Source organism: Panulirus ornatus, chromosome 73, assembly GCF_036320965.1.
Source record: "Panulirus ornatus isolate Po-2019 chromosome 73, ASM3632096v1, whole genome shotgun sequence".
Lineage (NCBI taxonomy): Eukaryota > Metazoa > Arthropoda > Malacostraca > Decapoda > Palinuridae > Panulirus > Panulirus ornatus.
The window spans coordinates 3,218,018-3,232,311 of record NC_092296.1 but is presented as its reverse complement, the minus strand read 5'-3'; the positions used below and the strand labels follow the sequence as shown (position 1 = coordinate 3,232,311).

The following is a 14,294-nucleotide window of genomic DNA, read 5'->3' as shown; positions in this document are numbered from 1 at the left end:
ACCATAACATTAAACTTTCTAAACTATTCACTTAATGTGAAAATTTAGTCTAGAATAAAGTTCATTTTCTTACACTCGTGCCACAATCTCTGTACAGGATACTTTGATATATAGTATGATTAGGGTGGCACTATTTGAACATTATCAAACTTAGACCGACTCTTTATAAACAGATATATCAATCACTGAGGAGGTCTGTTTTAGGTCAGTTACCGACCCAAACAATAACCTAGATTTCCTAGCACTTTAACAAGAAAGCTTTGTACGGTAAGGTTTATCTGGATGCTTGTATATTATTAAGAACTCTTATTACCTACGCAGTAATATATAGATGGTAATTACTAGTTGTAGACATAAGATTTTTCCAGAGAGTCTGGGTAAGGTATGTTTTACTCCTAAATTATTTGTTATCTTTTGAACGATAACGACGGTAATCAGTACCTTTCACAAGAAACATGTTGAAGTTGCGACTAAAGAGAGCCATTGAACTGATACGTAAAGCTCAGGTCAAAGACCAGTGTTGTCGATGGAGTTAAAAGATGGGGATTGGGGATAAATGGAAGATAAGGGTGTAGATGTAGCTTTAATCTGATACACGAGTCCAGCATACACCCTCCAATCACCTTCAGTGGACAGTCACTCCTACTGAACAAATCACCAACCAGACTAGGCTTCATATACAGTATGACATGTTGCAACATTCATTCGCCACACCACCAATAGCATTAACTCAAAAGCAACCATATACTGAATGCCCTCAGAAAACTAACATGGAATGTGGAAAAGAAAAAGAATCTGTAAACTTCCTCTATAAAAACTTTATCTGCACCTATGTAAACTGACTTACCTGCCTGGTCTCTCATCTTTTGTAAAGCAAATGTTAATAAGGTTGCAAATCACTTAAGATATTGCTCTCAGAAAAAAAAAGGGCTACTCAGCTACCACAAACACAACATCTACATCATGAAACAAAGGTCCTTCTAGTGCAGTCCCACCTACACATGCTCAGCACCCAGTCCAATGCAACAGCACTAGACCCATCTCATTCATACCACTCCATGGCTAAACATCAACCTTCAAGTACAAAGAAAAGATCACTACTGCCTCACATTTCAGCAACCTAAGGTCACAGATCCCACCAACCCACACAAACATAATACTAATAAAACACATGTACCCAGAAATAACCATCAAGCACTAAACACCATCCTCCCAACTCAATCTTGACTCTAATCCACCTGACATACACCCATCAGAAGCAGTAGTCTCTGGACAAGCAAGTCGCACTTTCATGTGTACACCCTAGACAAATGAGTCACACTTCCTGTCTACGCTGCAAACAAGAGTCACACTTTCCTGTTTATGCTGTGGACATCACCCATCCCTGCAACACTAAAAGCACCTTTTCAACATAGCCAAGGACCCTTCATGCCCACAATACAACTACCACACCAAAAACACTGAGCTCTTCTTTCTTAATTGCTTTGCACTCTCCATTCATAGACACGCATACAGTCTCACTAAACTTTATGGCCTGTAGTCTCAACCAGAGGATGTGGCTGGCTTCCTAAATGCTGTAGGAGCCTCATTAGTATAGAAAGGACTTCTGAAGTAGTAAATATATATATATATATATATATATATATATATATATATATATATATATATATATATACATACACACATATATATACATATACGTATATGTCATATCATTTTATGTGCGGCGGGGTGGCGGGAGCAATGGATGAAGGCAGCATGTATTAACATGTACAGTGAAAAGTTTTTATCGAGATGTAAGGCATGTGTATGAGTAGGAAGAGAGGAAAGTGATTGGTTCTCAGTGAATGTCAGTTTGCGGCAGGGGTGCGTGATGTCTCCATGGTTGTTTAATTTGTTTATAGATGGGGTTGTTAGGGAGGTGAATGTAAGAGTTTTGGAGAGAGGTGCAAGTATGCAGTCTGTTGTGGATGAGAGAGCTTGGGATGTGAGTCAGTTGTTGTTCACTAATGATACAGCGCTGGTGGCTGATTCGGATGACAAACTGCAGAAGCTGGTGACTGAGTTTGATAAAGTGTGTGAAAGAAGCTGAGAGTAACTGTGAATAAGAGCAATGTTATTAGGTACAGTAGGGGTGAGGGACAAGTCAATTAGGAGGTAAGTTTAAATGGAGAAAATCTGGAGGAAGTGGAGTGTTTTAGATATCTGGGAGTGGATTTGGCAGCAGATGGAACCATGAAAGCGGAAGTGAGTCACAGGATGGGGAAGGGGGCGAAAGTTCTGGGAGCGTTAAAAAATGTGTGGAGGGCGAAAACATTATCTCGGAAAGCAAAAATGGGTATGTTTGAAGGAATAGTGGTTCCAACAATGTTATATGGTTGCGAGGTGTGGGCTATAGATACAGTTGTGTGGAGGAGGGTGGATGTGTTGGAAATGAGATGTTTGAGGACAGTATGTGGTGTGAGGTGATTTGATTGAGTAAATAATGAAAGGGTAAGAGAGATGTGTGGTAATGAAAAGAGTATAGTTGAGAGAGCAGAAGAGGGTGTTTTGAAATGGTTTGGTGACATGTAGAGAATGAGTGAGGAAAGATTGACAAAGAGGATATATGTGTCAGAGGTGGAGGGAAAGAGGAGAAGTGGGAGACCAAATTGGAAGTGGAAAGATGGAGTGAAAAAGATTTTGAGCGATCAGGGCCTGAACATGCAGGAGGGTGAAAGGCGTGCAAGGAATAGAGTGAATTGGAACGATGTGGTATACCGGGGTTGACGTGCTGTCAGTGGATTGAACCAAGGCATGTGAAGCGTCTGGGGTAAATCATGGAAGTTTTGTGGGCCCTGGATGTGGAAAGGGAGCTGTGGTTTCAGTGCATTATATATGACAGCTAGAGACTAAGTGTGAACGAATGTGGCCTTTGTTGTCTTTTCCTAGTGCTACCTCGCACACATGTGAGGGAGGGGGTTGTCATTTCATGTGTGGCGGGGTGGCATCGGGAATGAATAAAAGCAGCGAGTATGAATTATGTACATGTGTATATATATATGTATGTGTATATATGTATACGTTGAAATGTATAGGTATGGCTATGTGCGTGTGTGGACGTGTATGTATATACGTGTGTACGTGGGTGGGTTGGGCCATTCTTTCGTCTGTTTCCTTGCGCTACCTTGCTAATGCAGGAGACCGCGACAAAGTATAATGAATATATAATAGAGAGAGAGAGAGAGAGAGAGAGAGAGAGAGAGAGAGAGAGAGAGAGAGCCCATAGAGATATATCAAGAATGATACTAGAATTGAGTGGAATGAGTTATGAAGATGGAAGGGAATTTCTTGAGGAATTTTCCTATGTTGGAGAAAAGTAGGATGAAAGAACACATAACACCCACTAATGAATTCCTAGGGGCAACATTGATATATACAGAGTTTTGCTTAAAGTTTGAAGGGACTAGAAAAGTAGGGGGCTTAGGGAGAGATGGGCAAGGAAGGTATTAAAAGGAACGTGAGGAAGCATTCCTTGAGCAGTATGTAACTGGTCACATGCCAAAGGGTAAGCAAATATAAAGAAAATGCAAATAGCCCATTCAAGTTAAAAAATCATTATGATAGAAAGTGAGGTTGAGATAGGGTCTTGCATTGTAAAGATCCTTTCCCAAATACATGAATGGGTAACTACATACACAATTTTATGAGAGATTGGATCAACAGTATGATGTTTAATCTATATTATCACAGTATTTCATGAAAAAATAATCTAATTTTTTGTTTTGTTTTTGCAGGCAGAATAAAACATCATGTGTTTACTGTTCGTGTATATAAACCCCAGCCCTAAGGAGGGAGAATATAAAATTGTACTGGTGAATAACCGTGATGAGACATACATAAGGCCAGCCAAACCAGCACACATGTGGGATTGTAGGGTAATAGGAGGTTAAGTAGCTTTTTTCCTTTTGTATCTATTACAAATGATACCATGTTATTAATATTTTTTCATGAATCAACATTCAATCAACCTGTCAGTATGTTGGGAGTGTAGTGTTTAGCTTCCCATATGTCCACATATATGTATATGTGTACAGACATACTTATTCATCTATATATACGTTAAAACATTTTTTTAAGTTTTGATATAGTTCTGTGCTTTAGTTTGTAAGGAAGAATATCAGTGACTTGTGGATATATTTCTTGTCATACAAGGTAATGAAGTAACTAAAATCTTTTGCATCTTCACATTATATTAGTTTAGATTAGTTACTTATGTATATAACATATGTATGTCATCATAGGAGACACTAATGTTATTAGTAGATAGTAAATACATGCATTTGTTCAGTATATGTTGACATATATATGTGCGTGTATAGGCGTTTATGTATATATATGTGTGTATATGAGTGGATGGGCCATTCTTTGTCCGTTTCCTGGCACTACCTCGCTGACACGGGAAACAGCAATTAAGTATTATAAATAAATAATCAGATATATATTAATGGACTCTGCCTACATGTGGTTATTGCATGATTGAAAAGTTACCCTGAATGAAGTATTATTGTCACTGAATGAAAAGGAGTACTGTTGAATCACATTACTTCTCTCTTCAAAAGAGTTGATATCTCCCCTGCTTCTGACTTCAGCACAGTCTTGAAGCTGCAAGAGCCCCATAAAAGGAGTGCTAGGGTTATATAGATAGGAATTATATCTTTTTTATATATGCATGATTGCTAGTTTCCCTGTGAGCATGTTAGCATCAGGAATAGATGATTGAGCCATAGAAAAACTTCTCACTTGGCTTTTCGTTTTTATTACAACAATAGGGAAAGACTTCCAGCCTTCTGCTAGAAATTTGTATATATGTTTTATTCATTTATACATTTGTTTCCTTCAGGTATGGATGCTGAAGAAGGCAAGGAGGGAGGAACATGGTTAGGCATTTCGGAAGCTGGTAAGATTGGCTGCTTGATGAATATCTTTCAACCTGTAGAAGACTTTCAGGATAATGTAGCTCCAAGAGGCTTCATTGTAGTTAATTATCTTCAGACTGAGGAAAGTGGGCCAGATTACATGGAAAACATAGCAAAATCTGGGGTTATATTCAATCATTTTAATTTAGTGACATTAGATCCAGGAGAAGAATCCTATAATGCATCATATTATAATAGTCAGATAAATGCTCACCAGAAACTTGAATCGGGAGTTCATGGATTTGGTAACTGCCAGATCAACACACCATTCAAAAAAGTTCAAAAAGGTCAGAGGAAACTGAAAGAGATCATAGAAGAGTATGGGAAGTTAGAGTGTGAGGAACAACTTATCAGTGAACTCTTTACTATGATGCAAGATACTACCAAGAATTTTCCTGACAAGCAGTTGATAGAGCAGGGCCGAGGTCACAGTGAAGAATTTGTGAAGAACCTCTCGAGCATATATGTCTCATGTCCCTCTCATGACTATGGAACCAGGTAAGAAAAGGATGGGAAGATGAAATAGAAATAGATATACTAAAAGAAATTGATAATGAGGATTTTTGAATGATATTCTAAAATAATCTTAAATTGGGAGTATAGATATTACTCATGGGATTTGCATAATGCATAAGAAGTAAGTGTAGATTTGAACAAAGAAAATAGTTATTTTTGGAATTTTTAACCCTCAAGAGAGGATGATAGAGTATAATCACTTTACTTATTCACTATGTAGCAGATTTATCAATGTAGGGTGTACTCCCTACAGTTTGCTCTCTCTATAGTACCTTATTTTCATCTTTGCCAAAATCTGTCAAGTATGCATCTTCCTTTTTATTTTACGTTATACTTCTTCATTCCTTGCCTCTTCTTCCAGTCACCTTACACATAGGCCCCTCATTTTCCATCCCACATTCATGTTCTATATATTAACCCTTAAATTATGACAAATGTCATTTGTCAGTAGAATCAACTGCAACCCGAGACAGTAATTCTATACCACTGCTTTGAAATGCACACCAAGTATAGCACTGATAAACTTCACTCCACAGCAAAAAAGTTATATAAGTTATTTACTTTTCATTTTTCATACTTTTGTGTGTGTTTCATTGATCTTGTGAAAATATAATGTATTTATGATTTTTGTGCCAAAAATATAATGTATTGAAGATTTTTTTGCATACCTATAATATAATGTATTTAAGATTTCTTGTGTGCCTGTTATAGACTTCATAAACTTCAACACTCAATCTTGGCAAAACAAAAGTAGATAAGGTTTAGTTTTTTATTTTTCTTACATCTGCATGCATATCTTTAATATCATATGAGCATAATATGTTTGTATGATTCTGTTCTTGGGTGTGCTTGCACCAGGCTCTCTGTTAGCTGCACTTTAAGGGTTAAGTACTTTAAGGCCCCAGAAGAAAGAGTTTGGGTATATTGTTCACACTGTTGGAAAATTCTGGTGAATCGCCTGAGGTGATAGAAACAACTCGGACATTTTGAAAAATACACATTAATTGCTGATGTGATTGCATGGAGAAAAACCAAAAGAAAAATGCAGGAGAAGATAAATTTAGCATGTACTATTGGTTTAAACATATGTAATAGAGACTCTCTATATTTTCGTATGTTGTTTCTGCATTGGAAATTCTTTAAAAACATTACAGTATGTCATACCAAAATAGTAATATAATGATAGCAACATCCTTGAGTAAATATATTTGCTTTAACATGAGGGTGCATGCATTCCTTTCTGTGAACATTTTTATTATAAATTTTGTGACATTAGATATGTATTTTTCCACAGAACAACAACAGCCATCCTAGTTGACCATACAGATAGAATCGTGTTCAGAGAGAAGACAATGCAGCAGCCAATCACCCTGGATGCACTCAGATGGGAAGTAAATACTTTCAGTTTCTTTGTAAGGAAAATGGATCATTTGTTTGCAAAAAAAAATCTGGGTTTGAAGAATGAATAACCTTTCTTTCTGAGTCATAGTCCAGTTAACATTGAGAGGTGGTATGGATTAAAGAGGTTCAGATCCTTTTTACATGCTTCATAAATATTCTTCACCCTTTGATAACCATTCATCCTTGATGTTGGTAAGGCACAAATTCATGATTTCCTCCAAACTCAGCATTGATTACCTGGGCCATAACTTCACTGGCCTGCTAGGGTCAGTCATGAGCTCCCTAGTACTCCTTAGAATTCACAGATCACTGGTGTCAGCCCCAGAACAGTCACAGCTGCAGTAAAAAAAAAAAAAAAAAAAAAAAAAAAGAGAGAGAGAGGGAAGGGCAAGAAAGGCAGGAAGAGCCTGAAAGATAAGAAAATAACAGACTTTGGTCAAAAGTTTTTCATTCTTCAAAACTCACATAACTCTCCTTAGTCGATGAGCACCATGAACAAAGACAACATAGTCACTTGAAGGAGGAGGGCAAAGAAAAATAGCTTTAATGCAACAACAGTTTTGAAGTTGTATGAAAAATACCATCTAGAGGTGATCTTATTTATAGGGAAATGAAAATGAACATATGTTGGTAACAATCTATGGGTAGACCATCATGGAAAAGCTCTATTAGTGTATCATCATTACACAAGCCAAGTTCATCCAAAGGGTTGAACCCTGGAAGCATCTTGTCTATTAGTACATCAGCTGTACTTAGGGGCAAAGCAAAGTGTATGGAGACAACCACCTGATACCTACCCCAAGGTGATAAAGTAATATCCTTACAGTTGTTCAGTACATTGTGAATTCAGAGGAGTTCAGAAGGCCCATACTTCCAACTTGAGTAAGCCAATGACATCATGGCCTTGACAGTCATTTATCAGCTTTGGGGACACCATGAGCCAGCAACCAGCCAATGCCAAGGGTAAATGGATTTCAGAGTAGAAAATACTTAGATTCCCACCTTAATGGGTTCTGGGTTAGAGGTCTGGACATGACCACATGATCCATGTGATTCTCTTAACATTCATTGGTCGCACTGGCCACGAAGAGAATTGTAACTGAAAAGCTAATCACTACAGATTAAGATCATATTTTTTCTATTTATTATTGTTGTATTCTCAGAGGAAAGTATTTACCATGTTTAGGAGGACATATGTTGGCTGTAATTATATCATCCTGCATTGAATGAAATACTTTTGTGTGAAATGTGGATTTGAGTGCATGTGTTTTGAACATGCAGTGGTCTTCACTTCTGTACCATTTATCATACTTTTTCATTTAGTATTTCATAATGATCAGGGTGTCTCATTATTTTCTAGAACACCATATGTAATCTGATAATGGAGTTATTTGTGGCAAAAAATGCATCAGTTACATGGTAAGTGAATGCATGCATTTCTGGTCCAAGACCAAGTACTCTACTTTCCTACAGGGAATTTGATATCACTTCATTGAAAATTACTCCTCAAATACTACTATAATCATGTTCCCAACCACAGACTGTGGATGCATGTGGTTTTTTTTTTTTTTTTTGGATGACTGCATGCACATTTAAGGGTATTTTCATGCTTCTCAGATTAATGTTTTATTAGTTTGTCCAGGTGGTTTAATATTTCATACAATATCCTGTTTATCTAATTTGAATTCTTCAAGCATAAATGTCTCCAATCTCCTGTAGTTTAGCCCTCTTTTTATTAGTAGTAATGTAAAAAAAAAAAATTATAACAGAGCATCACAATTAAATAATATGGTGTTTTATAATATTTTTGCCTCTTACTAATATTAATATTTTGATTATAATTTCATTATATAGTATCTTAACAGGAATGATACAGTTGAGGAACTAATACAGATAGCTACTCAAAACTGTCACAGTTACTTTTGAAGAAAATAGGTGTTTCATATCAGTGGACCAAATAGGAATGCATGAATTAGCATCCTAAGTTTCAAGTTACTAACTTTAGACACTTTCTGTACCCACTTATAATTATAAACAATGAGTGGTCAAAGCAACAATCAATTCAGCTTTTCTCTAGCTTTATTAATAATGAGAGTTTGAGTCAATTATTCCTTTGTACACTAACATCCCACTCTTTATTGAAATCCTTATTTGTATATAGAAAAAAGATATATTTTTATTGAAATCCTTATTTGTATATAGAAAAAAGATACTCTTACTTTCATTAAGAGTAAATGCCAAAATGTATTTGGAAAATGTACTTCATTGAAAAATGCTGTATTATCTCTTCTGGTCTTCAAACAGTCTGAAGGCACTGGAGTTCATTACAGTATCAATTGTATGGAACAGGAAGAGTAGATGCTGTTGGGGCAGTGTTGTTTGTGTGATCAGAAATCTATATATCTATTTGTATCTCTGAAGCCCATTCCCTTCAAGAACTTCCTTAAAGTGGGTGGCAATGACAAAAGAGTCTCCATAACTGGTGAACCCCACTGCAGTTTCTTAACCTTTTAGTGCCTCACCCTTGGCTGGCCACTGGCAGAGGGCAACTCTTGTGCAGTTTGAAGAGGCTGCTACCAACTACTACCTAATGTTCCAACCTACTACTAAATGTATATTAATACTTTTAATGGTATTGGAGAAGGATCTGTCCTAGATAGATTACCTGATGAACAAAATGGAACTGAAGTTGGTAGCTTTTAAACTCTGGCAGACATTTATGTTTAGCTGGTTTTGGGAGGATTTCCAGACTTAAATAGTAGGGATATAGACCCTGTTGACCCATGAAATCTTATGTACTAAATTCATTTGATTCCATAAACTTGATTGTTATTTCAAAGGTTCCTTTAGCCTTTCATCAAGTCTTTTCTAGCATCATTTTCTAAAGTTTGGCTTACATTGTCAATTAGGTTAACATCAGTTAAAACTGGATAACTAAACTACCCCAGATAATAGGTGACTAGATATCAAGATTACTGTAGTGGCTTCTCTTCCACATAATTCTCAGTCTTCCGAGTCTGCTCAGTGGGATGTCTTTTCCTTTTTCATCACTTTCTCACAGGCAGTCTTATTTTGCAGATATTTGCTAGTAAACATTGCCATCCTTCCATAAGTCATTCTGTCTTATCTCTCACTGTACTAACAGTGACCTTAATCCTGTATTTACCACCCTGTACTGAAAAGATAACTTAGTAAGAATTAGTGATTTTATATTCATTTATTCATATATCTATTTAAATTTATTATACTTTGTTGCTGTCTCCCGCGTTAGCAAGGTAGCGCAAGGAAACAGACGGAAGAATGGCCCAACCCACCCACATACACGTGTACATACATACACATCCACACACACACATATACATACCTATACATTCCAACATATACATATATACGCATGTACATAATTCATACTTGCTGCCTTTATTCATTCCCGTCGCCACCATATACATATATACACATGTACATAATTCATACTTGCTGCCTTTATTCATTCCCGTCACCACCCCGCCACACATGAAATGACAACCCCCTTCCCCTGCAGGCGTGCAAGGTAAAGACAACAAAGGCCAAATTCATTCACCGAAACCACAGCTTCCTTTCCACATCCAGGCCCCACAAAACTTTCCATGGTTTACCCCAGACGCTTCACATGCCCTGGTTCAATCCATTGACAGCACATCGACCCTGTTGTACCACATCGTTCCAATTCACTCCATCCTTCCACCTCCAATTTGGTCTCCCACTTCTTGTTCCCTCCACCTCTGACATATATCCTCTTTGTCAATCTTTCCTCACTCATTCTCTCCATGTGACCAAACCATTTCAAAACACCCTCTTCTGCTCTCTCAACCACACTCTTTATTACCACACATCTCTCTTACCCTTATTACTTACTCGATCAAACCACCACATATTGTCCTCAACCATCTCATTTCCAACACATCCACCCTCCTCCACACAAATCTATCTGTAGCCCATGCCTCGCAATCATATAACATTGTTGGAACCCCTATTCCTTCAAACATACCCATTTTTGCTTTCCGAGATAATGTTCTCACCCACACATTTTTCAACGTTCCCAGAACTTTTGCCCCTCCCCCAACCTGTGACTCACTTCCGCTTCCATGGTTCCATCCGCTGCCAAATCCACTCCCAGATATCTAAAACACTTCACTTCCTCCAGTTTTTCTCCATTCAAACTTGCCTCCCAATTGAATTGTCCCTCAACCCTACTGTGCCTAATAACCTTGCTCTTATTCACATTTACTCTCAGCTTTCTTCTTTGACACACTTTACCAAACTCTGTCACCAGCTTCTGCAGTTTCTCACCCGAATCAGCCACCAACGCTGTCTCATCAGCAAACAACAACTGACTCACTTCCCAAGCCCTCTCATCCACAACAGACTGCATGCTTGCCCCTCTCTTCAAAACTCTTGCATTCACCTCCCTAAGAACCCCATCCATAAACAAATTAAACAACCATGAAGACATCATGCACCCCTGCTGCAAACCAACATTCACAAGAACCCCATCCATAAACAAATTAAACAACCATGGAGACACCATGCACCCCTGCTGCAAACCAACACTCACTGAGAACCAATCACTCTCCTCTCTTCCTACTCATACATATGCCTTACATCCTTGATAAAAACTTTCCACTGCTTCTAGCAACTTGCCTCCCACACCATATATTCTTAATACCTTCCACAGAGCATCTCTATCAACTCTATCATATGCCTTCTCCAGATCCATAAATGCTACATACAAATCCATTTGCTAAGTATTTCTCACATACATTCTTCAAAGCAAACACCTGATCTGCACATCCTCTACCACTAATGAAACCACACTGCTCTTCTCCAATCTGATGCTCTGTACATGCTTTCACCCTCTCAATCAATACCTTCCCATATAGTTTCCCAGGAATACTAAACAAACTTATACCTCTGTAATTTGAGCACTCACCTTTATCCCCTTTGCCTTTGTGCAATGGCACTATGCATGCATTCTGCCAATCCTCAGGCACCTCACCATGAGTCATATATATATCAAATATCCTTACCAACCAGTCAACAACAGTCACCCCCTTTTTTAATAAATTCCACTGCAATACTGGCTTTCATCTTCCGCAAAGCTTTTACTACCTCTTCTCTGCTTACCAAATTATTCTTCCTAACCCTCTCACTTCACACACCACCTCGACCAAAACACCCTATATCTGCCACTCTGTCATCTAACACATTCAACAAACCTTCAAAATACTCACTCCATCTCCTCACATCACCACTACTTGTTATTACCTCCCCATTATCCCCCTTCACCGATGTTTCCATTTGTTCTATTGTCTTATGCACTTTATTTACCTCCTTAAAAAAAAAATCTATTTAGTCTCCCTAAAATTTAATGACACTCTCTCATCCCAACTATCATTTGCCCTCTTTTTCACCTCTTGCACCTTTCTCTTGAGTTCCTGCCTCTTTCTTTTATACATGTCCCAGTCATTTGCATTATTTCCCTGCAAAAACTGTCCAAATGCCTCTCTTTCACTAATAATCTTACTTCTTCATCCCACTACTCACTACCCTTTCTAATTTGCCTACCTTTCACGCTTCTCATGCCACAAGCATCTTTTGCGCAAGCCATCACTGCTTCCCTAAATACATCCTATTCCTCCCCCATTCCCCTAACGTCCTTTACTCTCACCTTTTTCCATTCTGCACTGTTTCTCTTGGTACTTCCTCACATAAGTCTCCTTCCCAAGCTCACTTACTCTCACCACTCTCTTCACCCCAAAATTCTCTCTTCTTTTCTGAAAACCTCCACAAATCTTCACCTTTGCCTCCACAAGATAATGATCAGACATCCCTCCAGTTGCACCTTTCAGCTCATTAACATCCAAAAGTCTCTCTTTCATGCGCTTATCAATTAACACGTAATCCAATAACGCTGTCTGGCCATCTCTCCTACTTACATACGTATACTTATGTATATCTCTCTTATTAAACCAGGTATTCCCAACCACCAGTCCTTTTTCAGCACAGAGATCTACAAGCTCTTCACCATTTCCATTTACAACACTAAACACCCCATATACACCAATTATTTCCTCAACTGCCAAATTACTCACCTTTGCACTCAAATCACCCATCACTATAACCTGGTCTCATGCATCAAAACTACTAACACACACACTCAGCTGCTCCCAAAACACTTGCCTCTCATGATCTTTCTTCTCATGCCCAGGTGCATAGGCACCAATAATCACCTACCTCTATCCATCCACTTTCAGTTTTACCCATATCAATCTAAAGTTTACTTTCTTACACTCCATCACGTACTCCCACAACTCTTGTTTCAGGAATAGTGCTAATCCTTCCCTTGCTCTTGTCCTCTTACCAATCCCTGACTTTACTCCCAAAACATTCCCAAACCACTCTTCCCCTTTACCCTTGAGCTTCATTTCACTCAAGAGCCAAATCATCCAGGTTCCTTTCCTCAAACATACTACCTATCTCTCCTTTTTTCTCATCTTCGTTACATCCACACACATTTAGACACTCCAATCTGAGCTTTCGAGGAGGATGAGCACTCACCGTGTAACTCCTCCTTCTGTTTCCTCTTTTAGAAAGTTAGAATACAAGGAGGGGAAGGGTTTCTAGCCCCCCTGCTCCCGTCCCCTTTATTCATCTTCTACGACACGAGGAATGCGTGGGAAGTATTCTTTCTACCCTATCCCAGGGATATATATATATATATATATATATATATATATATATATATATATATATATATACATATATATATGTTGGCTTATTGTACATTGTATTAACCATACCGAATAAAAATTAATTATTAAGCAGGTCTGTGATTAATTTACAACCATTAAAGTGGCTTTTCTGTGTCATCTAATATATGGATGTATGTAATTACTGTATTGCACTGAAGTAAGGGTAGTTAATTTATGAATAATAAAGGTGTCCAAAACTTCATAACACCCAATGTGTTGGGATTGCTGGTCTTACTCATTTCTTTAAAAATTAAACCATCTACCTAGTCTCTATTTGTTCTTCTGACATGCACCATTACCATCTACCCTCTACCCTTACCTATTCTATTGATAATTTTTTTCGCTTACCATCCCTTTTGTATTTAATCTTTGTGGGTGTGGACATCAGTAATTAAAAAATAAACATGTTGCGCAGTGCTAGCCATCACTGGGTTCAAAGAATTTCCAGGACTCTGCTGCCTGCAAAAGGTAGTGCTGTACCAGCTGCATGATTAGCTCCTTCCATAACCACACACTAAGAGTAAATATGAATCACCGTTTTCATTAATTTTACCAACATTCTTAGTCTTTTGTGTACATATTTTTTTGCTGAACAGCACTTAGCTAGTTCCTCTATTATTTCTCTCAA

General features: G+C 37.9%; 1 protein-coding gene across 1 annotated transcript; it reads left to right on the top strand.

Moving 5' to 3' along the window:
* The first annotated feature begins 115 nt into the window (after positions 1–115).
* On the top strand, positions 116–11,347 carry Tango2 (transport and golgi organization 2). Its single transcript, XM_071661342.1, has 4 exons — positions 116–267; positions 3,777–3,927; positions 4,883–5,456; positions 6,769–11,347. Exons 2-4 carry the CDS (start codon positions 3,792–3,794, stop codon positions 6,941–6,943), a joined length of 885 nt encoding a protein of 294 aa, XP_071517443.1. The 5' UTR covers positions 116–267; positions 3,777–3,791; the 3' UTR covers positions 6,944–11,347.
* The last annotated feature ends 2,947 nt before the right edge of the window (positions 11,348–14,294 follow it).

Excerpts from the sequence above, each read along its gene's own strand:
- Tango2 (XM_071661342.1), top strand. The coding sequence starts at position 3,792 with ATGTGTTTACTGTTCGTGTATATAAACCCCAGCCCTAAGGAGGGAGAA. Across the intron at positions 3,928-4,882 it reads GGATTGTAGGGTAATAGGAG|GTATGGATGCTGAAGAAGGC; the intron begins GTTAAGTAGCTT and ends TGTTTCCTTCAG. Across the intron at positions 5,457-6,768 it reads TCTCATGACTATGGAACCAG|AACAACAACAGCCATCCTAG; the intron begins GTAAGAAAAGGA and ends ATTTTTCCACAG.